A 27,026-nucleotide genomic window follows, 5' to 3' on the forward strand; every position below is an offset into this window, starting at 1 on the left:
TTCCCTTAAGCAATGGCCTCTTTAGCTGTTTGAAATACAAATGACCACACTGCAGCCAACCACACATGGTTGGTTTACATTACAACTCAACACGTAGGTCACACATGCCCTCAAGCTTCCCCCCCCCCCCTCTCACCTCAATACACACACCATGGCCGCATTACCACCAACATTTGCTTATTACCACATTTGTATGCATAATATATACAATTTACAGATCTTTCCCATGTATGTTGATTCGTGGAAATCCTGCTGCCACGTGTGTGGCTTCTACAGGGATTGATGTAAAGTCCTGTTAGGGATAAGGGTTGTTTGAGGTAGCATAATGAAAATTCACATTGATCATTATCTTTCCTTAAACTAGGAACTGTCATGCTGAACATGGCTTCCACAGGTCATTTGCAATTCATCCGCACAAACCTGATGTACCGTGAACCTGCCTCTTAATCTCCTCCCCACCATTGCCCTTATCAGGTAGCAGTAAATCTGACAAGGCACATGGAACTACTTTCTCATGCCAGGTCCTGAACATAGCTGGATCAACAGGATCAGGTTTTGTATTTTAGGAGGGGGGGGGGGGTATTTGCAGGAGATGGAAGCACCATGCTATATAGCTAATCAGACTAACAGATGAACCAATATCCTGTTCTCACATATGCTGGCCTGGGCCACACTTGCTCCTCTATATGTGTTTATGTGTGTGTGAGGGAACAATGGCCCTGCTGTTGGCCCATCCGCCACTGCTGCTGTGGTTGCCTTACACCTGTGCTTGGCAGCCCTCCCAGCACCCAACCCCCTCCCCAACGCACACATAACCCCAATTTACCCACCACCACCCGAGCCTTCAACCACACACCCCAATCCACTTTAGTTCTCGGTTTACATCCTGCATTAGCTTTTAGTGCTGCACTACAAAGAACAATGCATATTCAACAGGCTTACCAGGACGGATAATGCACATGTGCCCCCTCAGGCACGTATTTTGGTTTCATATCAAAATGTAAAAAGGACTATATCAAAGGTTTCTTCATTCCCCTGTTCAACCCCCACCTAACCATACTACAACCATCATTACCTGAGCCCATAACTGAGTAGCAGACCTCCTCTCCCACTCCTGCTCATAACTGAGGATGAGGTGTGAGAAGCAGGAGCGTGAAGGGATTGTGAGGACGGCTGTGGAGGCGAGAGTGGGCGGGTGAGTGGTTGGGTTTTAGGGATTCAAAAGCTCACTGAGAGAGCTATGGCGTTCTTATGTGGTTTGAGGGCCCTTTGTGAAACTGGAGCCCCCAGAAGGCACAGGGGTGGGAGATGAAGGGAGGGCGCAGGGGTGTGGGACCCAGCCCCAGCCAGCAGGAGCCTACCTCTTTTCCCGCAGTGTCAGCGACACAGGTGTGTGAACAACAATGAATGTGTGTTTGAGAGAGACCCGTGTCCAATCAGTGACATGCTGTATTGTAATCACCTGTTGTGGGGACAAGCCTGGTGCTCAAAGGTAAACACCATTGGGAATAAACTCTTAGGAACCAGTTACAACACTCTGGCTAGAGCGCTGTCTTCAGTAATTTATACAAGAATGGATGTAAAGCACAGCATCTCCTTATCGTTTCGATAGCTGTTGCTCAACATTTTTGCCATAGTAACACTGGGCAACAAACAATGAAAGTAAGTCCAATAACGCTTGACAGTGAATTCCACTCTGCACCAGTTGCTAGGTAAAGGACTTTTCTTAATTCCCCATATTCATACTGGACTCCCCCACTCCCACTCACACATACCCTCCTGGGACTGAAAAACCAGATTAAACTTTGTTTTGTTCATAATTTGACCACTGTCTATCTACAGAGTTGGTGGGGTGCAACATTTTTGGGATATTTCCCATAAATTATGATGGGCTATCAGTAGGCCAGCTGTACTGTTGAATGGTATTCAGAGCTGCTTTTATGCTTATATGAATACATCTCTCTCCGCTTGTCACAATGATTCTACCTCTGTATGTGGGGATGCGCAGAACAAAGAGACGTCAAGTAAAGCGGCTCCCGCTTCTTTTCCCCTCCTTGAGTCCATTCAGTGTGGCAAACAATTCTAAATCAATATCTCCATGCAAATTATTCTGCAGGCTGCTTTATAGCCAGGTAGGCAAAACTGTAACCAGCCTTATGGTACCTTCAAATGTCCCGTGTAAACTCTACTTCTTTTTGATTTAAGGAGAGTGGCTGACGTGTTGGTACTTGAAAGTTACACCAGAAGGTCTGCATTTAATGGTTATTTTCATCATCAATTCCCAAATCCCAGGAAGATGTCTTCAAATTGCTTGTCTTCATTTACAGTGAAATAAAAGGAGAGAAAAGCAGCAAACCCTCACAAGTCAGAAACTGGAACCAGCAAATGTTTGACATTTTTGCTTGATAAATTACTTACTATAACAATTAATCAATTATAAAAATGATTAGTGATACATTTTCCATCAATCGACTAATTCATTAGTGGTTTCAACAGTAGTGCAAATTATATTTACAAATTTTCAGTAGGATCCACAAATGTTCACATAACTCTTTATTTATTAAGTTCATCGATTTCCATATTCTGTCCCCTTAAAGCAGTATCTCAGGCCTCCCTGGATCATGTATGGCACTTTTTATATATGGTGAACCCACATAGTAATTTGTTGTTTCTATCAATGAAATAAGGAACAAAAAACAAGAAAATTACCTGAATATTTTATAAAAAAAAATAAAAAAAACAGGGATCACTGGAACTTGCTGATGATTTATAGGTCACTAATTCACCATATTGTCTTAATAATATTATTTTGATCCTGCAGTTCACTTTGTCCATGTATGTACAGTTTTGTGTTGACCAATATTAGACACAGAGATGGTTGCTATTTTTTTGTTTGTTCAATAGACATGCATTAGGCTGTACCTGGAATTTCAACTTGTAAGGCTTGTAGGCTACATGTGCGTTCCCAATGTGTGACAAAATCCGAAATTTCCGACAGTGCCTGAAGGTTGCAAAAGTTTCTCATGCCCCACCCCCGCACCCTGAAAACACATCACACACACACACACACACACACACACACACACACACACACACACACACACAACAAAAAAAACACACACAAAACACTCGCGCACGCACGCACGCACACACACACACACACACACACACAAACACACGCACACAAACACACACACACACATTCCAGCAGGCGGAGTCAGTGACGTGCTGGCCCGTTTGTGAATGAGCTGCAGAGTAGCGCTCACCTCTCAGTCCCAGCCAAGCCCAGGAGCGGAGAGCGAGAGGAAGAAAAGTTTGCCAAATGGATTTCTTTACTGGAGTCAGACCTTTATTATTTTCATATGTACTCATTAACGGCATATTAATTACTTTACAGACTAAAGAAGGTGAGTGTCTTTTTAAAACGATTTCCCAAAAGTTGACCAAACTAAATCTTTTTTATTAATTATTTTTAAGTTTATTGAAGTGAGGCACGCGTGCCATGCGGGGAACCTCCTTAAGGAACTTCAAAACCAGGAAACACTTTCTTAAACTTGTCACAGTCTTATAGTCTCTCAAAGTCGTATTTTATGAGAACCCTTTAATTATATAAAATGTTTCTCGTCGAAGTTTCGTATTTACTGTATATAATATAATCACTAGTTGAGAGTGTAGCCTGCATCTGCGCTGCTCTAAACTTTGTAACACCTGCAGGTGAATTCTGGAGAGAACGTGCAATTCGTTTCTGGAAAGTTTCACACTGTAATATTTTTTTCTTCTGTATTAGCCTTTTTAATGTTGGTGTATGCTGTGTTCATTGTATGCATTCAGAAACTCAAAGTACATGAAATAGTATTTCTAGTTATTGCCAAGTAAAAAGCCAGAGTTTTAAACAACATTTATTAACTAAAGAAGGTGTTGGTTTCGTTAAATTGGATGAGGTAATTACATCCTGTCAGCTTTGGGGTTATTATTGCAGAACATAAAAAACAAACAAAAAAACTTCCATTTGTAAATGTTCCATGTGCAAATTATCCGGGTCTTTTTAAGAAATAGAAGATAATTTCAGCCAAAATGAGTTAAAGGTTTATTATCATGTACTGACAGTGTTCTCATGTCTCCACAGAGGTGCTTTTGGACATGAGGGCAACAGGAGGTGAACTGGGCTGGTTGACATGGCCCTTAGATCAGGGTGAAAAACCTGGGGTAAGTATCGGTTCTACTTCTTCAGCTCCCACGTTTCCACTTGGAATTAGGATACATCTGCATGGAGAAAATGCACAGGGAGGGCCCTGGCCGAACTGAGAGCCTCAAATGCAAAATATTTGACAATTTGACTTGTGTGGTTAGCCGTTCGGTTAGCCATGTGTGTATACATGTCAGGTTGCTATAAAATCTGGCAGTTAGAGCCTAATGGTTGCTTGAGTATGGATATGAGAAGGAGTTGTAGGATCCTATCAGGAGCTGCTGCACTGCAGAGCATGTCTGGGCTACACCAAAGTTTAGGCAGACAGAATAGCTGTTAGCTCTGAACTGGGAATACTTGTGGCTTTTTTGCGGTTTCAAGGCCTCAGCTCCAGAATTGTATGTTAGAGAGCAATTAACTTTTAAAGTTTGCAGCATGTGGTACCTCTTTTTAGAGGGGGGAGGGGTTATAGATGGAGCCAATCAGTCAGGGCTACCTTTTTTCCTTAAACCAGGGTAGAATGTCTACGTTTAGAGATGCGTCTAGATAATCGCTAGATTATTGCACCCAAATGCTGCGGTTATCTCTTTGCCAGTATACGTGAGGCATGTGTGCCTTCTCCCATATTGCGGTTTTAAAGTAATTGACCAGTCAGGCCCATGCAGATTCACTGTAAATAGCCTAATTTAATGTGCTGATGACTCAAAGGCATGTGCAGATGTGCTTTTCACAGTGGCTCACCCAACTTCTAAGAAAGGTTGTACTTCTTAAAATAATCACTTTGACATTCAAGATTCACTTTTTGCAGTAATAAGCATGAGGTGTTAGAAGAATACTTTTCTTCTTTTCTTCTATTCTTTTATTTTTTCAAGTTTTAAAGGATCCTCATAAAAAATGTTCACCAGATTTTTAATAGAGGTTGGTTCTGCTGTTGAACATCAAGTTTATACATGGAGCCACACACTCCGTTAACAAAGCACATTCCTTTAATTAATAGCACAGTGGCTACATGCAGGGAGCAAACCACAGGCTCTGCCCTGTGGGGGCCAGTTGTTGCTCAAGAGCCGAGGTTACGTTAAAACACGCTGTCACTTTTTTCAAAAATATTTGTGGCAGCATTTAGTATGCGAGGGGAAGATGCCAACAGTAGCGACAGCATGTGAAAGAGCAAAATTGGAAATCATTTGGTATCTTTGCAATGCCAGACTTGCTTTCTCACACAAAGTCCTTGAGGTTTTTCGATATTGTTATTCTGTAAAGGCTCATAAAGTGGGAGTTATCCATGTTGCAGAAATGTGTTATGGCTGTAAAGGATAGTTGAAATATTCAGGGGGGGTAATTAGCAACATGTAGAGCCGTGGGTTCCCCTACACACACACACACACACACACACACACACACACACACACACACACACACACACACACACACACACACACACACACACACACACACACTTCTTTTGTTCCCAGGTTCAGATTACAGTGGTTGAATGTGAAGTGCATTGGTGCCCTTTTATTTTTGCCTCCCTTATATAGCCATCAATCAGCCCAGTATGCTTAGGGGCTCCCAGGGGTCAGTGTTCGTACCTCTAACCTTGTTGGTTTGTGTGGTTTTGTTTCAGTGGGAGGTCACCCAGAGGACCCTGAACGGCTCTCAGTTATATACCTACTCCGTCTGCAATGTTGGGGAACGTGAGCAGGACAACTGGCTGCGCACCACCTTCATCCAGCGGCGTCCAGCAGCTCCGCGGGTTTTTGTTGAACTCCAGTTCATCGTACGCGATTGCAACTCTTTTGATGCCACCTCGCTGACCTGCAAGGAAACCTTCAACCTCTTCACATCCGAGTCGGACGCCGACGTGGGCACTACCTTCCGCAAGGGCCAGTTTAAGAAAGTGGCCACCATAGCGCCTGACGAGATCACCAGCAAAAATGAAATGCGCATCAACACTGAGACACGAGTGGTGGAGAACCTGTCTCGAAAAGGCTTCTATTTGGCTTTTCAAGACATCGGAGCCTGCGTCGCGCTTCTCTCCACCAGGGTCTACTACAAAACTTGCCCAGCCACAGTGAAAAGCCTTGCGTCGTTCCCCGAGACTGTGGCCGGAGGTGAGAACCAGGCGCTGAGGGAAGTGAGCGGGGCGTGCGTGGATAACGCCGTCAGCGAGGAGCTGCCCCGCATCTACTGTACTGTGGATGGGGAGTGGGTGGTACCAGTTGGACAGTGCCAGTGCAAACCAGGCTATGAAGAAGTCAAAGATGCATGTCAAGGTAAGGGCGTGCTGTTGAATCTTTGGTATTTGGAAAAAGGTCTTTCTGCCCTTAGGCTGGTGTAAACCCAGGATGCAGTTTCCGCCAGAGTGTGTTTTTTAAAATGACCATTTGGCATTAGTCATTTAGCTTTATTTTAATAACCATAGGCTGTAAAACAAGCCCGTACGGCAGAGTGTGGATATGTATCATAGGTATTATTATCATTCAGTGGAATTCTCCCCTTGGCTAACATGGCTTCTTTTGCAATGGAAGGAATGCTCAGGCCTACTGGTACATGTCCCGGCATCATTCCTGACCTTAAGCTGATACCTATAAAATTAGGAAATGTGCTTTTGAGTTTCTATGAATTGAAGATGTGCAGTATGGAAATGTTTTTACAAGCCTCGGTCATTTGCTTGTGCCATAAAACGATACACCCCTTGTGTCATCAAGACTCAAATTGGGCAATGATAAAAAGCTTTCAATCAAGGTGCTAGGATCTCACATTCAGGTTGCACCTACAGGTTTTTAAACCCGAATGAACAACGTTTTAGCTCCGAAAGGAATTTCTCATAAACTCAATTTGTAGCACAAAACATTGTGTGCCAATCTTCTTTTATAGTGTCTTTTATTTTTTTGTCTTTAAAACCACATATTTAAAAAGCAGGTTAATGAATGTTGGAGTCATGCTCAAACACCTTACCTTTCACAATTTTTCGCATAGTTCATATCTTACAGCCTGTTGCAGCAGGGGATTTCCGGCTCTTTTTATTATCATCATCTGTTCTCTTATCTTAATGTGGGTGTTCTGTGTAGTCCGTCCTTTGGTTTTGTTGCTATGGCGTTGTTGTGTTTTAAGTCCTGCAAGGAAGGCTTTTATTGTTGTGGGGAGGGCTGTCAGAGTGACAGAAAGTGATCAAAGAGGCCGGAAGGCTACTGTACTGTGATGGATTAGCATCTTCAAGGCTTGGGGGCAGGGGCAGGAGGACGCTTCTGAGCCTCACTGACTTTGTTCATCTCAAGCATCACAGAAAACCGAGGCCCTCCTCTCCGCATCCATCTCCCCCTTCTTCCCTCTCAGTTTTCATGAGTTTACTGAGCCTCAGCTTTGGGGTGTATTGTGTGTCTCCAGCAGTGTATGTGAACATACACACAGGCTGGTATGCAAGGGCCTGTTGAGATCTGTTCCATGACAGAACACCTAAAGACTCCCATCAAGTACTCCTCCACTTTTCCTGCAGCTCTCTCTCTCTCTCTAACTCACACACACACACACACACACACACACACACACACACACACACACACACACACACACACACACACACACACACACACACACACACACACACACACAGGTATGAATACCTTTTAATCACACTCTGGAAATACAAACCTTGGACTGCAGTGGTAAATCCACATGCAGCCTGTTTATAATAGATTTGCTTTCCCACTTAGTTTCCCTGCCATTGGCAACAGACCGATAAAAGTGATGAAGTTTTCTGTCAGTACATCATTTTTAGCTGTGGGAAAGTGCCAGGTAAGATGATTAGGGAGGAGGCGAAGGAGGAGAGGCAGGAAGGAGTGAAAGAAAAGTCATACAAAAGCGACAGAGAGGTTGTGTTTAGCGGAGGGGTGTGATTTTTAAAACAGAGAGAGATGAGGAATGGAATGCAAAGGTAAGAGAACAATGAAGCGCTGTGTTTCCACCGTGAGGCCGTAGAAGCCCACCTCCACCTCCACCTCTTCTCCCTTGGTTGGTACATTCCTGATCCGTTTGCAGTTTGCTGAGGAGGAACCTCCCAACATTACTCCAGGCCTGTAGAATTCCCAGGGGAGGAGAAGAGCAGCTCCGGGTCATGCCCTCACATAAAGATGACTAAACAAAGGAAACCCCCCAAAACTACCAAGATGTAGTCAAATGAGAGGACAGATACACACAAGGGCAGTTGTAGATAAAAGGTGGAAATGAATCACAGGGTTGGAGTGCATGGCCAAGATGAATGGTTTGAAGGGCTTTAAGTGGAATCTCATACAGACACACAGTTAATCATTCTCCTCATTTCTTTTCTGTACTGCGTGCCGTTTCAGGGAGAAACCACAAAACTTCAATTGTGGTCTTTTTTTCTGACTTGGGTTGAAAGTTTCCATGTTCAGTGATGTGTTCACTCAGTTTTATGACTCCTCGGCCCCGTGGGACCTGTTAAAGTAGCAATCTGTGACTTTATCTGGTTTTTGTCTTTGTCTCCTCATCAGCGCTTACCGCGGTGGTGTTTTTGGCTCAGAGATCACTCTTCCGTCAAACAGTATTTTCTAGGATCTTTTTTTTCCCCCCTTAAAATCCGATTGAGGTTACTGTAGGTGGTGTGTGGCGATCTTCTGCTGGTGGCCGTCATTGCTCATGCTAACTACGGAGTCCGTCTTTCGGACAAACAAACTCTTGAGATAAAACGCATCACTTCCTGTGCTGCAGAAACCAACCACAGTGTTTGGAGCAGCAAATGCAAATGCTTTTATGAACTGGTTGTAAATCATCTCGGTAAGCAGAAGCAGTGAGCACAAAACAGACTTGTGTTTTTTATGAATGTTATTTAGCTGACACTTTAATCCAAAGCGACTTCCAACTAAGTGCTTTCAACCTTGAAGGTGCAAACTCTCGACAACAAGTAGTAAGTGCACGTACATTAGCTTTAAATAAGCAAAACTACAAAGAGCCATTTTTATTGCCAAAATCCACACAAGTACGATGAAGGCCTGGTTGAAGATGGGCTTGTTATCTTTCAAATTAATTATTTTACTTTTTGTGTATTTTCTTTTGTTCTCTCCTACCCTCTCCTACTGCTGTATCAGCTTACTGTATGCAGCACTAGAACTTTATATTCTTAATGTTTTATTATAATAAAATGCAAAAGAAAATCTTTCTCTGGTGAAACATTTTACTTTAGTAAAAGTATATAAGTATTCTCAATAATTATACTATACTACTAATATTCTGTGAAGTAAAAATACTTATGCAGAATGGCTTCTGTCAGAGCATTATACTTTTATGTATTATTGGATTAGTAGTAATGAAGGAGCATTTTAATTTTGTAGCTGGTTTATGAGATCATTTTGTATACTGGTAATTTAGTCTATACCAATGGGTTATATAAATAAATACATGTATTTTTGAAAACCTTAATCTGTATAGTCATTTGGCACCTGCTTTAGATCAGGATGTTGGTCGTCAATCTCCTTAGTGAGAAAATAAACATTTTTTATTTTAATTCTGGGGAAAAAATCATAACTTTTTAGCAATTAAGTGGTTAGCTTTTAAATCGCCAGCGGCGCTGCAGGTTTCCACTTGTGACTCAACGTTGACATTAACAGTTCTCCTCTGTTGCCACCCCCTTCCTTACCCATAATCCTCCCTGGCACAATGGAAGTGCATACCGTGTGTCACCCCACAAAGGACCACAGGCTGCCCTGGCTGGTCCTCGGGATTGTGTGTAACCGTCCAGGTCCACACCTCATCAGCTGCTCTAAAGCCTCAACAAATAAGACTTAATCCCACATTATGGTTTCCACAAAGCCGCATATAAAAAGGGAGGCACAATGTGACATATTTGGACAGCTGAGGGCAGTTTTGGTGTCTTGGTGAAAAATGGCGACTCGGTGGAACAACTGTCCACTGAGTTCCAGTAAAGTTTTATTATTCCTCTCGCCAAAGAGGTTCCAGTAAACCATTTTCTCTCTCCCCCCTCCTTTCCCCTCCGCCTGTGTCTCCAAACTCATCCTCAGCTGACGTAACAAACAGTTAGTGACTAAGTTGCAGTTGTGTGACAGTGTGCTGTGGTGAGTGATTTGTATGGGTAGTAATTGACTTGGGTGTGTTTGTGCTTTTTAAGTGAAGTAACTACTGGTTCTGCATGCTTCTTTGCCTTTGTGCAATCTCTTTTGCCGTCCTCTACCTCTCTCCCCACATCCTGCCTGTCCCTGAAGAGCCTTTCTATTTTAGCCTCAATTTTCCACCTCTCGTCTTATATTTATTTGATGGATTCTTATCTCAACAAACGATTTCTGTCAATTTTACAGTTCTTAATGCAATTTACTCAGATCGTACACGTATACTGCCCCAAGTATAACAAACTGACAAAAAGTGTTTCCCTCGTATGTTGTGTTCTTGTTGTCCGTAAAATCACAGAGTGACTGTTGTTGCAAAGACTGTTGTTTTTGGCTGGTGTGCGGGTCATGAATATGACACCAATATAGTTTAAACATCCCGTTTCACACGGCCCTGATGGGACTATTTAGACTGTGTACAGTTTTCTTCTTTCTCACTGGTAAATACATTTCTCCCCGGCTGACTCTAAAAGATAAATAGAGGCTAAAATTTAAACAATGCTGCCAATCGGGTAGTTTTTAGTGGAGAAAGGGAGGGAGAAAAAACAACTGGCCAGTATCACATATTGGTTAAGACACATTTAGTGAAGGTGAAATGTAAACTTCAGCTTTTGTTTTTGTTGATGAACTTTTTGATAGAGTTTAGGAATTGGAACACTGATTGTTCACTTGGAAATACATCCTACAGAAAGCTAAAGATCCAGTGGTTCGTGGCCAATAGTCTTTAAATCTGCTCGTACCTGGAGTCAACAGGTTCATCACCACCCCAAACCTTTTAAGACCAAAGTCTTGTGCAAGTTCAGCTTATCTGATGAAGAGTATACAAAGATATGTGAACACAGCACCACACCTTATGTTCTCAGGGATTTGATTCAACTGGCTTATGGTGGATTTCACATAGTAATATCGTTATCTCTGAAGGCTGGATAATGCCCAGATTGAAATTTTCTGCTCTACCGAATTCTCTTGGTTCTTTATCCGTGCAGCCAGTCTCATAAAAAAAAAAAAAGTGGTAAGTTACACACATCGGACAAAGCTGCTAATTTATATGCACGGGCTGGATATAACGTCTTTTTCTTCCACGGCTCTTGAAAGCCACCGTGATTACTTTGAATTTGGGGATTCCTTAGATCTCATGCCAACGTAGCGTCTGCCTAGCGGGCTGAACTTGAGGGAGTTGGTTAGATAATGGGGGGACTCTGATGGCACTTTCAAGTGGTGTCTTGCACTGTCTTGTTGGGCCACGTTTGGAGTGAACAGAATACTGGCAATTACTGCAAACAAGATGACAGGAAATGTAGCAAAGGGTAGATTTGGTGGCCCCCAGGTCTCTTTAATGTGGATTAGAGCTAATCGTACTGTTGTGGTTTAAGTGTGATCAGTGTGTTGGTTGAACCTTTGAGCTGTCAGACTGTGTTGAACACACTACGGCTCAGTATCAACTTTTTGATCAGATATGTTACTTTTGGATGCAGTAGGCACTGACTGCATCGTTTATAGTGAAGACCGACATGTTAACATGAACAACAGAGGGTTTACTTGCTAGCATATACCGTAGCAAGAATGGAGCATAAAAATATGGTCTTGGCACAAAATTAGTTTAAAGCTGCATTACTGCATCTGTTTTTGGCTACTTGACAACACAACTTCTCAGATATTATCACCTTATGACGTTGATACGGCAAACTTGTTAGCAAACAGTAATTTTAGCTCCTTACACATCCAGCAGACGCAAGGCAACATATGCCTTCATTTTGAGTTTTGTTTCTGGTCACCTGGTGCACTTAAGTCCAACAGTCACTCTTCTTTCAGCTCTGGTTTGGTCTCTACCAAAAATATCTGGGTCTCTAGCTTGCTAGATGTTAAAATATGTTCAGCTGATGTTGATTGTTTGCAAACTGGACAACTAAAAGAATGCATGCTAAGAGGCTAAAAAGTTCCATAGAGCAGAGGGCAGCTGCTGATAATTTGTAGGTTCATCTCTTCCAACAAAACTTTTCACATTATACATTATTTGATCTACTGCAAAAATAAAACCTAGTGCTTCATGCAGCTTTAACCTAGGTTGGTTACTTTAAATATCAATTTCAGCCTATTTAAATTCAGTCTCATTTAGTTTGTTAATGTCTGCCATTAGTCGAATAACTGAGCCTCGGCGATTGTCAGCTTTTTAGAGTGTGCGTTGGTTGCTACGGGACGTTGGGACATATTTCCTCTTGGTGACATTCCTGAGCCTGGGGGCTGTGTGTGTCTGTGTATGTGTGTGTTGTAATAGTGGAGTCCAGAGCAATGTGAAGCACATTGTATTGTACTGCTCGTGTGTGAGGTCAGCACTTTCCTTCCACCATGTCATTCTCCCCCAGCAACACACACCAGACACACCCACCCTTCACTGCTAACAGGACGAACTAGCAGCGGAAACCGGAGGTCACCTAATCCCTCGGTGACTCCCCGACCCGTTGGCTCAGGGCTTTTCATTGTCGCTCCATGCTGAGCGGCCTCACTCAGCCACTTTCCATTTTGTTTCCCTTACTGATAAGTCATTTTGTTTATTGGTGCATTTGGTCCCATTTTGGCCACTTCCCCTAACCAGGAAGCAGACGGTTGTCGGTATGCAGTGTGACCTGTTGGCTCGGCGTGGTGTAGTTAAATGGTGTTCCTGTTTGACACCTGGCTGTCTGGATTTGGCCAGCAACATGGAGAAACGTGGCCAAATGACCATGACTGCAGTCCAACTAAGGCCTCTGGAAGCTGTCGGTGACTTTCATGTCAGCCAGGATTGGTTTCTTCAAAGTATCTACTTTACTTTAGACCATGTTGAGTATGTTTTGGGCCTCCATGACTCCACTTGTTACTCCCTGTATCCCTCCTCCTGTTGTGGACCGAGGGAGTGAGAGGAGAAAGGGGATCAGGGAATTTATTGTGTTTGTTAACAACCCCAGATGAAAGCCTGAGTGCAATTGTAAAACAGATGTAATGCCCTTACAGCTGCTCCATTGGTCGGCTAATCCTTTTGACTAATGTCCCCCCCTCCCTCCCACACGCACACACTTCCATCAGACCCTACACCTTTACTGCCCCCTGCTCCCCCCTCAGTGACCCCTGGCTCATGTTACCCGATCACCTCCCCCATCAGAGACCCCCATTGTTCCACCACAACCCAACTCCCCCAAAATGCTAATGACATGTTGTCATCCTACATACAAACAAAATGACATGACATATTGCAATTACGGGTCTGACCAACTCAGGAATGAAAATAGGGGGTTGGGGAGGAGAAGTTAAGTAGATGAGGGAACAGACAATGCAAGGACTTCATCGGCTCCAGATATGTTTGGGGAGCTGCCGTGATAAAGATCTAGACATTGTATATATTTCTTATGGATTTATTTTTCCAAGATGTTTTTTGTACACTGGCCGTACTTCTGAATTTATCCTCCCTCCTCATGAGGCAAGCCACTGGCTGCTGCTGCTGAAACTCTTTTCTCCCTCCTCCTCACTGTGAACATGTGTTTGTTTTACTTGGCCACTGACTCCCTGTAAGCCATGCACAGTTTAACTCACAACTACCCTGAGGCAGACATGACCTTTCTGCCTTTTAAAAAACCCAGCGCCGGACTCGATTGTGAGGGCCCCCCTACCACTTACTCCTCCAGTCCTGAGGGCGATTTCTGCTGTCAAGCCACCATGTTACCCATTCATCCATCATCCAAAAAAAAAAAAACCGCCCCCCTTTCCCCCCCTGTCAGAATGTAACAGGCCCCTGCACTCACTCTCAATAAACAAACACAGAGCCACTCAAGGCGCACGGGGCTTCTCAAATGACAAACAGTTCCTTGCTCTGTAGCAATAGGGAGGTAAAAAAAAATTGCCGGTCTAAGTTTCTCAGATGTTTTAAGTCAGAAAAGGCTGAGAGACTTTTGTTTATGGGAGAGAAAGCATTCATCCCAGGAGCCCCCCCAATCCCCCCCCCGCCTTGGTTTTAGTGCCCACGTTCATGTCGGGTCAACACATTTTGGTTTCCTTTTTGGTTATTATTCTGTCTCAGGACTCTAGTAGTCTCGGCGCAGGTTCTTCGTTTGGTCACGCTCCCCTGTGTTTCCATGCTTTGATTGGCTGCTTTAGGAAGGAAGGCTGCATCAGCCTCACACTTCCTGCTTCCTGTTGTGTCCAGCAACAATTCAAAGCCACCCCCCTCCACCTTCTCTGTGGAACTAAGAAGTTTCCTCTCACCGGACTTTGCTGTTTTGTCGAGGAATCCTACCTCAGCAGAGCGTCGTCTAGTTTCATTTACTGTCTTTGTTACTCATATATTCAAGAAACACAAACTCATTCACACTGATAATGGAGAACTGGGCTGAAACTGAAGCTGCAGTGAAGCTGCTGTGCTACAGGCCTACTGTTGGGTGGTGTGCACTGGAATGCATCTTGATTATAGAGGCGGCTCACAGTGTAAAGCCATCATCTCCGCAGACCACGATGCATTGCAGCATGCACTGTAGCGCCAAAAAGAGGCTAGTCCTCCTCTATTCAGTTGCCATGTGGCATTTGGGCTATTCCCATCTGCAGTGCTTGTGTGTGTATGCTTTTTTCTTTCAGCACTTGAGTGGCATGGCATTCTCCTTGCCTGCTGGTCAGTGGCGAATAGCAATGTTAATGGGTTAGCTGGGAGCCTTTTTAGTGAGGACTGGGAGGAGAGAAAGGAGGGGAGGAAGGAATTTGGGGATTACGAGGAGGAGAGGTAGGGTAATGAATTGGGGTTTGAGGCAGCAGCTGTTCCCCCTTCTCAATGGAAGAGTTCACCCTGGCCTGTCTCTTTTCTTTCTCCCCTCTTTTCTTCAGTCCTCAGCAGGATACAGTATTCCTCTCTTTCTTTCTTGAACCTTCTGTTCCTTCATAGCACCTCTCTCCGGCCTTGCCCAACCTTTGCCTCGTTCGCGTTAATGAGTAGCAGTGGTTGTTAGTGAAACAGCTGGCCAAGATAATGCTGTCTTCAGGGAAGGATTGAGTAACATGCGTGCCTATTGGACAAATTTACAAATTCTTCTCATGTCGAGTATGTTTCTTTCCACCATAGTCATGCTCTTCAGTTAGGTTAAAACACACCTCTTCCCCGCAGTTCTGCCAAAACTCGGTAAACCGCAATGATAGAAAAAGCTGAATTGGAGTCGAAGAGAAACTCATGGTCAATTGAGCAAATCTCCTTGATATGACTTAAATGGAGTGGAAGCCGTGTGCTTTTCGTCTTGTGTGTGTGGTCACTTGTGGCTCCCAAATTAACTTCATTCAAGTGAACCACAGTGAAAGGCAGCCGTAGACCGAGACAGTATCTCTTAGTGAATCTGATATTGTCTTTGTCCTTGGTTCTGCTTTTCAATTTGCCTCTGTTGGAATCTGACATCGGAACTGTGTTTGCCTCCGTCACTGGCATGAACTTTAATCTCTCACACATGCTTCATTTCATGTCCTCTTTCTAGCTTGTCTGATCTCTCTCTTGCCATACTCTTCTTCATTTCCTTCCTTTCTTTCTTTTCTCTCGTGCGTCTTTCTTCTTCTGTTGTCCTTTGGCCTTCATCTTGGCTCTCATTTGCATTGTCAACATCTCATGACATCTGTCATGAGCTATTTAAACGCTGTGTTTGTGTGTGTGTGTGTGTGTGTGTGTGTGTGTGTGTGTTGACTTGGCAGAGGGACATGAACAGGTGACAGGCAGCGGACATAATCCCTCTTCTGATGTCAGATTTACCCATGTGTCCACGGGTGTGCTTTGCATACATGTATGTGTATTTTGTGCATACATAGGGGTGTGTGTGTGTGTGTGTGTGTGTGTGTGTGTGTGTGTGTGTGTGTGTGCAGTGCATACATTTGTGTGTGGATGAATGTGTGATGGTGCGAGGACATGAGCAGCAGCCATTGGAATGCGCTTGCAGAGTTAAAGGGGGGCCCATCTCATTTTCACTCTCCTTTATGGTGCACTCTCTCCAGAATTTCACACCGTATTAAGTTCATATTTCACCACCGCTACGCACAGTTGGATCCTCTACCTGGATTTCTTTATTCCGAGTTGGACGTGTGAAATTAGGTGTCATCTTATCTAGGCGATACAGTTTCAAAAGTCTGCATGAAGAAAAAAAATAGAATGGACTGTTGAGTGCAAACGGATGCTGTGCTTTGTGCTGCTTCACTTCTATTTCTTTCCACTTTGCTGATTTTTGTAGCCTTTAATTCACAGCATTGAAGACTGACTTACTGTCGTGGAATGTGGGATGACTGGTTGTGCTTGTTGTAAGAGAGACAGTAAGAAAGCAGCATCAGAGGGGGTTTGGTAGTTTGAAAAGTAAAGAGTAGGAATGCCGGCTAGGCAGGGAGTTTTTGTTTTGGGGTTGGGTTCATGTGAGCAGCATTTTAGTTGGAATGGACAGTGTTTTAATGAGTAGAGTCAACACTTTGCAGAGCCTTGCCTCTTGTTTTATCACCCATAACACTGTCACTCATATCTCAGTCCAAATCTAACCTTTAGCCTTGACATAATGACGTGTCCACTCCACCTTGTTGTGTTCCACCCACGCAACGTGAAAAGTTCACTGCACAACTGATCTTTCAAAGAGACTCGAATGATCTGGAGAAACTGGCTATGTATATGTGTCTTATGGGATTTTGCCTGAAGTCACCATTGTTCTTGTTCACCTGCTCATGCAAATGTGTTTCTGTGTTTTGCAGAATGTCAGCCTGGCTTCTTCAAAGCTGTAGCATCCGGTGACAAGTGTGAGCTGTGTCCTGCCAACACCCAGAGGCTCGGCTCTGGGGCTTTGTTTTGTCCCTGCATGGATGGCTTCTACCGGGCCCCAACTGACCCATCTACTGGACCCTGCTCAGGTAACGAGTCCCCTTGATCTCAAATGAGAACCTTGAAACAAGAACATTTAAAAATATTAGCTGCCAATGAGTTTCGAAGTAATGTCGTTTGTGACTTTTGTCTTAACACTACAGAATGTGCACGGATGAAATATTCTTTTCTTGTTGCACTTTCTCTGCACATATTCAAATTTGGTTTGAATAAAATAATCAGAATCCTGAATTTTAGGACATTATCTTTTTTACCTTCTAATGTTACTGTAATCTCAGAAAGGAATACCCCACGTTTTGCTTCCCGTTTTTTCTTCTTCCCTGCGTCTATTTACCATTCCATATCCTTTCCCAATCTGTGTTCATCAGGCCTCCCTTCTGCCCCACGAGACCTCATGGCCACCACCACGCAGCTCTCTGCAGGAAAACTCCTCCTCAACTGGAGCCCGCCTGAAGACACCGGAGGTCGAATCGACATCACCTACAGCATTGAATGCCAACGCTGCGAGGGCATTGTGTGCCAGCCCTGTGGAGAGAAAATCCGCTACGAGCCGGCCAGCACGGGCCTGACCGACACCAAGGTTTCAGTGAGCGAGTTGGATGCTCACCTCAACTACACGTTCATTGTGGAGGCACATAGCGGCGTGTCGCTGTTTGCCAGTCAGGCAACGCCACGGGCTTCTCGACCCCCGTCCACCAGCACTCTAACTACATCACTACACTACACAGGTGAGTGCTGCTGAAATGAGGCAGTGGAGTGATGCTATATGTGCTGCAGTAATGACAAGTGCCATCTGTGAGGCAGTGACAGCTCTGCAAGTCGAATAGTTCTGCAGGAGTAAGATTAAATGAATTTAACTAGCTAACTTTGGTCCAGGACTCTAATTTACCATGGATCCCAAACTGTAGATCAAGTCGTCTGAGTCAGGGGAAGATCTGTTTGAAAATGATTCTCCTCAAATGACATGATATTCCTGCAGCAGTCAGACCAAACTTGCCAGCAGAGCCACTTGTGCTCAGTGGTGCACATACCTCAGTGCGGTCGACTTTTTTTTTTTTACTCAGACGTATTTTATGAGGTTTTCACATCCCTAAAGATTAAGTATTCTCTACCCTGTGTCCTCAGACCCCCCCAAGATTACCACGATGCGACTGGTTGAGAGGACCTCCACCAGCTTGTCCCTTTCCTGGGACGTATCCCCCCGACCACGGGTCCGGCCCATCCGCTATGAACTTACCTACCGCAAGAAGGTGCGTCACTCCTGTGTATTCTCCTGCTGTGTGTCACAATTAAAGAGTATATTCTTCATTTATCACTGTACAAATGTAAAGCCGCTTCTAAGATATTACATTTAAATGACATATGGATGAGCATCACTTTAAGACCAGAACTCCTGATCTGATAATCATGAGTTAAACATACATTTCATGGTATAGGAAAGAGCACTTGTCACCATTAATTTATTTATTACTCTAACATAAATGCTAAAATTAAATATGTGGCCTCCATTTTCAACATTAACACTGGTTCTTTTACTGAATTTCCCCCTGATCTCCCTTCCTCAGGATGATAACCTGGATGTGACTACCTACATCGTGCTCCTACTGGAGAAGAATTTTGTGCAGATCAGCGATCTGGCCCCGGGTACGGCCTACCTGTTCAGGGTGCAGGCCCTCGGCAGCGATGGCAGCCCTGGAGGCTCCAGCATAGAGGAACAGTTTGAGACCTCGTCTGAAGGTACGGAGGAGAACCCCCCATGGAAAAAGTTTCACAAGCTTTGTTCATTAATGGGATTGCTCTAATCTGTGTCTATGTTTTCTTTACTTGCCTTTTTCAGGACGCCTTACTCAAAACAACCCGGCAGTTATTTTTGGCGCAGCAGTCGGAGGAGCGGCCATGTTGTTCATAGTGGTCGTGATCCTGTTCCTACGCAGACGGTCAGTAACCGCCCCCCTCTGCTGCTCTCCCTTTCTTTCTGTCCTGTTACTCAGTCAGAATGCAGCCTCCTTCACTGGCTTCCTCTCTAATTCTTCTGCCTTTCCTTTTGTGGGGCCTCCAAATGGCCTTTGCATTCACTCTCCTCTCACCTCTCTTTCTGTCTTTCTTTAGCCAACTTTCTCTTTCTCTTTATCTGGATCTGTGTCCCAGCACTCACTGGGGAAGAATTTACGTCGAATGTGCCTTGTCATTGCTAAATGGTTATATTCTAGTGAGTGTTTGGGCCTTTGAAAGGAAATTGGTCCGGGGTGGTACATTGTTGGAGATAAGAGGTGCTTAGTTCTTTTTGTACCAGACCGCAGGCACTTTGTAAAGGTGACCTGGGCCTGTACTTTAGCAGACTGTGGTCCGTCTGTCCACCTCCCTCCTGCCTGCTTGTCTGTCTTTCAGTCTTTCAATCGGCTTGGCAAACACAGTCTATCTTCAGCCTTTATCAAAGGGCAGCCTTTACATGAATGGACGCATTGCACCAGTGTCGGGATCCTTTTGAAACCCTTAGAATGTCTTGAAAAATGATTACTGAGGTTGCTATGTGCTATTGATATTAGGCAAATGAGGCAAATGATATAAAGACACATGTCCATTTGTTCATGGAAAGTGGGATATTCATTGTCAGGGTTTTATCTTTCCATTCAGGAGAAGAAACTCTAACTCCAGGCAAGGGCCAGAGGACACCTACTTCTCCAGCTCAGGTAGACAAAAAATCTCCTCATGTCTTTTATCTCACTTTATTTAATTAATTAATTTAATTTCTTAATATAAAACAATTTCTTGTTTTTTTTTTTTTTCTCTCACAGAGCAATTGAAGCCTCTGAAGACCTACGTGGATCCACACACATACGAGGACCCCAACGTAGCCGTCCTGAAGTTTGCCACTGAAATCCACCCAAGCCACATAACCAAACAGAAAGTCATTGGAGCTGGTGAGTGACAAGCCTGCTGAGACAATCTGCTGTGGGGCTTAACTCGGAGATGTTGAAAGATTTTCCCAATCCCCAAATTTGCTGTTTATATTACATTTTCCACAGCTTAGCAGGCTGACTGACAGTGGTTACTTTAGCGAGATTAACATCGATCTCACACAACAAGTTGAGACATTTTGTTGTGAGGCAACTCTTGGCTGTGGCATCTCTTTGTTTTGGCATGAACAATTGCACAAAAAGTGTTGCAGAAGCAGTATTTTGGAAGGAGATCAGAGCACCTTTCCCGGGCCCTGCCCAGATCTTTTATTCGTGGTACGTTTATTCAAGTGCGACCACCTTTACCCTTAGAATCAACATACACCCCCTCCCCAGTTCCCACGACCGTGTCCCCCGCCTTTCTCTTCATGTGACAGCTGATTCCCATGCTTCCACACCACAGGCCATCCACCTATTATACAACATAGGCTTTCTCTCAACACCCAGCCAGAACACACCTCTGTGAGAGAGCCTCAGGCAAAACAGCTGCAGATATTTCCTTATTTTCACTTTGTTACACAGCAAACCCCCGCAGCTAGAAACATGAGAAGAGGTATTAAACGCACTTTCACCTAATAGCCCTTTTCTAAATCAATCGTCCCATTAATATTGTTTTCCTGCAGGGGAGTTCGGTGAGGTGTACCGTGGCATTCTGAAGGTGCCGTCGAGGAAAGAGGTGGCAGTTGCTATCAAGACGCTGAAGCCAGGCTACACGGAGAAGCAGAGGCAGGACTTTCTAAGCGAGGCCTCCATCATGGGCCAGTTTTCCCACCAGAACATTATTCGCTTGGAGGGGGTGGTCACCAAATGTAAGGATTTCTGTGAGTTTTGTTATTTTTTTTATTTATTTAAATCTCACATTTTTGTATGTTTTTGGGCCAGTTCAGGGACATGATTTGTTTGTGTGTGTGTGTGTGTGTGTGTGTGTGTGTGTGTGTGTGTGTGTGTGTGTGTGTGTGTGTGTGTGTGCATGCGTGCGCAGTCAAACATGCCATGATCGTGACTGAATACATGGAGAACGGCGCACTGGACAGGTATCTTAAGGTAAGTACACCACTTACGATACACAATATTTGTTAATTTGGAAAAGTGGATCTATATCTAGATCTATTTCTGGGCCATGCTATCTGTTTTGTCGTTTACAAAATCATCATCTGTTTCTTGTTGTTTTGGTACACAAAATTGAATCTGTGTTGGTTTTCACCCATCAGGACCACGATGGCGAGTTTCCTTCCTTCCAGCTGGTAGGCATGCTGCGCGGCATCGCCGCAGGCATGAAGTACCTCTCTGACATGAGCTACGTCCACCGTGACCTAGCTGCCCGCAACATCCTTGTCAACAACACCCTGGAGTGTAAAGTGTCAGACTTCGGCCTGTCCCGGGTGCTGGAGGACGATCCTGAGGGGACGTACACCACAAGTGTAAGTAGATTATGGGACTTCCTGTTACCTTAAAGCAAAAAAAGTCTCATCATTCCAACCTCAGTCACATCATTGCAAGGTGCAACATGGTGTCTAAGGGCAGCAACGTTGCTTTTGAGATTCTTGAGTCCTTTTTTTAAATTTTTTATTTATTAATTTTTTTGTTCCTCTGTCTCTAACTTGAAGCTTTTTTCCTGAACAGGGAGGTAAGATCCCCATTCGCTGGACGGCTCCTGAGGCAATAGCATACAGAAAGTTCACCTCAGCCAGCGATGTGTGGAGTTTTGGCATCGTCATGTGGGAGGTCATGGCCTTTGGCGAAAGGCCTTACTGGGACATGAGTAACCATGAGGTAAGTTTTAGTGTTTACAGCACTTTTCTCTGAGGTTTTGCTGTTTTTTTCTTTATGTCAAAAGACATTTTTTAGAAATGTCAACACAGATTTGAAGAAACTTACCAGTGAGAAAGATCTAATTAGTCACCTGGAAAAACTTCATGCAGGTGATGAAGGCTATCAACGAGGCTTTTAGGCTGCCTGCGCCGATGGACTGTCCGTCAACTGTTTATCAGCTGATGCTGCAGTGCTGGCTCCAGGATCGCTCCAAGAGGCCGCGCTTTGGAGACATCGTCAACCTGCTGGACAAGCTGCTGCGGAGCCCAGACTCCCTGAAGACCATCGCAGACTTCGACCCACGGTAAGATTTATTTACATACCGACTAAGGGCTTGAAATGCATATTTTTCCAGTCCTGAGTCTTCAGTAGCTGCCACTATCAGCAACCAGTTCTTGGAAACAACCCTGAAACCAAAACTTTTGCAATGCTTGTTATATAAATTCAATTCCTAGTCTCACTTCTGTGTGTACTCTTTAAGTTTCCATTCTGGTTAGTTCTGGTATCTATTTATGTGGCATAAAACCCTGATAATAAGCACCCAAAGTCGTGCGGTCTCCTCCAAGAAGCGGAACCTTTCTTAACTTTAGAAAGAGCTCTGTTAGCCTAAAAAGAAACAACAGTATTTATAATTGTTAATTTTTAATGATTAGGCCTCTGCAAAAGGACGTGGTCTGAGATAGTGTAAAAACATTTACAACAACTCAGACAGGAAAAACCTCAAATGCTGAAATTTCATTTTAAAGGTCAGCATCGTGCAACCAATTTACTTAGATTGAGACTTGTCTTTGAACTTACATTGACTGTTTTTGTTGTTGTTGATAGTAGAGATAAAGACAAGAAACGAAGGGATATATAGAGAGGAGGTATGGCAGGCCGGCTGGAATCAAACCAGCGACATTATGATGATAATCTGGTATGATCTTGTCCACACCCCAGTCTTGTCTGCCCCTGACTGACTTGGAAACTTGACTTACACTTGTCTCCAGTGTCTTATGGACTTAAACACAGCAGCTCCCCATTTAATTCAAGTCAGAAATGGGCTGGGTATTTAGGGTAGTTTGGGGAAGAAAGGGAATAGCTTTAAGATGTTCTACTTAAACCATTAAAAAGACATGCTGACACCTTGCCTGCCAGGCTAATGAAAGAAACATGTGTACACTCCTGGCAGGGGATTACTAAAGCTCTGCTGTATGCGATTGTGCGCATAAATGAATATTTCCCCTTTTGTGAGGGAACATCAAAGCCAGAAACGATGAGAAAGGAAAAAAGGATGTCAAGCTTTATCGGCTCTCGCCCTAACTGCTCCAACTGGTTTTTTTCACCAACTGATTTCCTGTTCAGTCAGCTTCCTTTGTTGTGGGAAAGCCTGTTGATTATTATTATTATTATTATTTGGATCTCCTTTTCTTTGCATGCAGCATATCTATCCGCCTTCCAAGCACCAGCGGCTCGGACGGTTCCCCCTTCAGGTCGGTGTCGGAGTGGCTGGAGTCCATCAAGATGAGTCAGTACAGTGAGAACTTCACCTGCGCTGGGGTCGTCACCATGGACCATGTCCTGCAGATGAAGAATGAGTAAGTGGGATATGACTTCAGATTTGGTAACGCCACATAACACGTTTCGATCTATTTATTTTATTTACTTGTTAAGTATGTTTTTGGCACAGCAGGGGAACATTTTGTTGTCAAATTATGTCATAAAACATAACAGTCATGTTGCACAACCCCCCCACCAGCAGTTTATGCGTTTTGTTTTTCTAAAAATGTGTTTTTCAACAACCAACAGAATATTTTGCTAACAATATTGTAGCCAACCTCAGTTACAACTTGAGAAACGTTTTATATGGAAAAAGGAATGGAGGGAAGGAGAAGGAGTGGGCTCATTTGTGGTAGGCTGGTGGTGGTGGCCTGTGGTCGCTACAGTCCTTATTCTTCTTTCCTTTCTCCAATCCCCCTCACACACACACACACACACACACACTCACACACTAACACTAGCTGCAGGCAGCACTTTTGCTCGAGCCCCGAAACCACCAGTTTTGCCTGTTTAGGGCAAAGGCCTTTTCTTTGAGGCTTCTTCATCATTAAAGGAGGGAAGGAAGAGGAGAGAATAGCCCACGAAGCAGGAACAGCTAGAGGGGATTAAGGAACTGAAATAGATGGATGACATTTGAAGCCCCATAGTCGGTATATTTGTACTTCTAGAAAGATTGAAGAGGTGTGCTCAGAATGCACCCCCTGAACTTCTCACAGGGTAATTTAAGGCAATTGGATCTTCTCAGATGTGTGGGTCTGTGGGAGCGTTAAGGGGGCAATTTAATGAAATGGACTCAACGTTTTGGGAAAAAAAGGCTTGCACATAATAGAAGGTTGTTTTGGGGCAATAATGAGGGCCAGAGCTTTCCCTAACCGCATGACCAGCCAATATGACCCCCCCCCCCTCCCCCCCTGGTGCCATGGAATACGTTTATCAGTTGGTCTTGCTCATTATTTGGGAAGATGGGAAGACTGTAAAGCAGACGACAAACCCCTTTGAAGTATTTGTCATATAGAATGGTGTGATTTCATGGCCCCATGTTTCCATCTCAGGGCATCTGGTAGCACTCTTGGAAAACCAGCAGTTATTTACGACCCACCCTCTGCTTGCCAGACAAGTGATTCATGGTCAACAGGGAGAATCCTCGTTAAGTAATTAAGGCTATAATTAAGGCTTTGACTTTGGGCTGCTGTGTTTCAGAGCTTTTGCAGGTTTGCATCATGTGCTCCTGGAGAGCGAAACCCCCAGTTATTTTCTTTTTAATGCCGAAGATAAACTAAAAACTTTGGCAGATTACTGAGTTGGAACACACCCCACCTTGCTGTGCTGGTTCAGCCACCGAGCTAAACATGAATGGAGTCAAGGCTGGCATTTTAGCATGTTGGATGAGTCAGTGATTACTACAAGGCTTGAGAGCCACAAAGGATGTGCGTGAAAAGTGTTGGAACAAGTCCAAAGTTTAAATCCGTGTGTAGCTCCTCTTATATTTTGTCACATCTCTTTCTTTTACAGGGATATTAAGAACATTGGGGTGAGGCTGCCTGGCCATTTGAAAAGAATTGCCTACAGCATCTTGGGTTTAAAGGACCAGACCAGCACCCTGAGTGTCTTTGCAGTGTGATCCTGACAACGAAGGGAATTAAATCCGGGCACTGAAGCAGGCAGACTTTGAACTCTAAGCTGAGATGGAGCAAAACTGCAGGCACGGCCTTGGATCGGCAGGACCAAGAGAACTGTGCCATCCATTGGGGCTGATTGAAATCAGACTGACTTACTGTACATTTTTGATTTCTTCATCTTATCCACACGGGAATTGAGCAAATATACAAAAATAGACGTATCAAGTAGACTGTATATTTTAGATCTCTATTTTTATTATCCATGTCTTCTGTACAGTTACAATTCATTGCTCATGCATTTTTTTTCTTCCTTCATCTCACATTCCTGCTTCATAAAAATCAACAAACAAGCCAGTTCTGGGAGCGGCTTCAACTTTACAAAATTGCAGCCTGAGCATGTTGCATCCAGTATCAAACAAACAAGAGAAGCACAGTCATTGTGATAGAGTGGGAGCAGTGGAGCCCAGCCCTGGCTCAGGTTGTGGTTGATGCTGATGTCACGGCGTCTCCCTTTAATTGGCACTTTGGTCCATTTCCTGTCAGACAAATGAGGATGGAGCGTCGACACGGCTGAAATGAGCTTGAGCTGGCCCAAAGGTAAAGAGACGGTCTTGCGTAGGTGTATAAACACAGATGGACCTGGTGTTGTTACTGGCCTTCTGCTTGCTCTGTGCAGAAATTAAGATATGATCATATAAGTGATGTTATATGAAAAAAGAGGATATATATTAGGTACTGCTTGTGTACAGATAACCAAAAACATTGGGATTACAATTTATAATGTAGCACTTAGATCGTGAATTTCATGATCTCTTAGTTTGTTTAAGAATTGCAGGAAAAGGGCAATTACACACAAAATCCTGAACAAAAAAAAGATATATATATAAGTTTCGGGAGGTGAAGTTTGCCAAAAATGTAAATGCCCTAGGGAAAAAAAGATTTAATGATGCGTGATTGTTGTGGTTGAGATGATTTCGTACTAAATAATAGTTTGGTTTGCAATTTCAATGTCTAATTTAGTTTTGTAGAATTTTTACAAATATCCATTCATATTTCTGTTGGTTTGAGTAACATGTTGACAGGATATGCTTTGACAATTAAGAGCTCGTTCCAGACATTTTTGTGGAACATTAGCGGGAGTTTGCTTCTGTCTGTTTTAATGAAGCAGCTCTCCAGTGTAGTGGGAAGTGTATAGTGGACTGTTCCCCCAGTGCTCTTAATTGAAGACTGCAAATGATTGTGTTACTGATGAACACCTTCCTTTACTTGAATTTCTACTGTATTTGTATCCATCATTCTATTGTAGCTGATCGATCCATCTTTGGAAAAGGGATTTTTTTTAATTTTTTTATTACTCTGGTTTACTGGTTGCAATTACATTTTTGTATGATTTCCCTATTACTATAATACCAAACTGGTTATTTTCTTAAGTTCCAATCATTTGCTGCCTTTCCAAACATTTTGAGAGTTCCTCCATCAAAAAGCAAACTCTTTTCCTTTTTGCCTGTTGTTTTATACTGTATTTAATAGCCTATTTATTTTTTACTTTTATTTATTTATGCTGATAAACACTGAGCTGGGATATTAATTGAAGGTTGTGCTCTCATTCAATAATAAATTTAAAAAAGCTCTATGTCCCCCTTTTTTTTTTTTTTATTCCTCAATTATTCAAACCCATGATTGCCTTCATTGCAATTGTGTAGCAATGAAGTCTTAAATTGCATTTGGCAAAGCCTACTGTATGATTGATGCTAAACAGAGCAGAGGAATGCTTTATTTGTTTTAAACGGTGCCAGGATGTTTATACTTCCACCTGGATATCCTTATAATGCTGCTGGAAGTTTTAATTCCAGAGTTGGAACCTGTAATGAACGTGTGTGCTTCATTATCGGCAGGGGAAAGCTGAGGTCCTACAGTGGTGGAATGTAA

The 27,026-nt window shown here is 43.5% G+C and overlaps 1 protein-coding gene across 2 annotated transcripts; it reads left to right on the forward strand.

The window, feature by feature from the left end:
- The first annotated feature begins 3,260 nt into the window (after positions 1-3,260).
- epha2b (eph receptor A2 b) lies at positions 3,261-26,732 on the forward strand. Of its 2 annotated transcripts, none has more exons than XM_039801281.1 (17): positions 3,261-3,407; positions 4,127-4,206; positions 5,811-6,459; positions 17,044-17,199; positions 17,539-17,898; positions 18,296-18,420; positions 18,736-18,907; positions 19,008-19,107; positions 19,805-19,860; positions 19,966-20,091; positions 20,751-20,948; positions 21,110-21,171; positions 21,339-21,548; positions 21,751-21,900; positions 22,050-22,243; positions 23,361-23,516; positions 24,991-26,732. In XM_039801281.1, the coding sequence occupies exons 1-17, from the start codon at positions 3,323-3,325 to the stop codon at positions 25,097-25,099; spliced, it is 2,988 nt and encodes a 995-aa protein (XP_039657215.1). In that variant the 5' UTR covers positions 3,261-3,322; the 3' UTR covers positions 25,100-26,732. The 2 variants fall into 2 exon arrangements, with proteins under 2 accessions (XP_039657215.1, XP_039657216.1); XM_039801282.1 differs by having other exon boundaries at positions 20,751-20,936.
- The last annotated feature ends 294 nt before the right edge of the window (positions 26,733-27,026 follow it).

The sequence above is a fragment of the Perca fluviatilis genome, chromosome 5, assembly GCF_010015445.1.
Source record: "Perca fluviatilis chromosome 5, GENO_Pfluv_1.0, whole genome shotgun sequence".
Taxonomy (NCBI): Eukaryota; Metazoa; Chordata; class Actinopteri; order Perciformes; family Percidae; genus Perca; species Perca fluviatilis.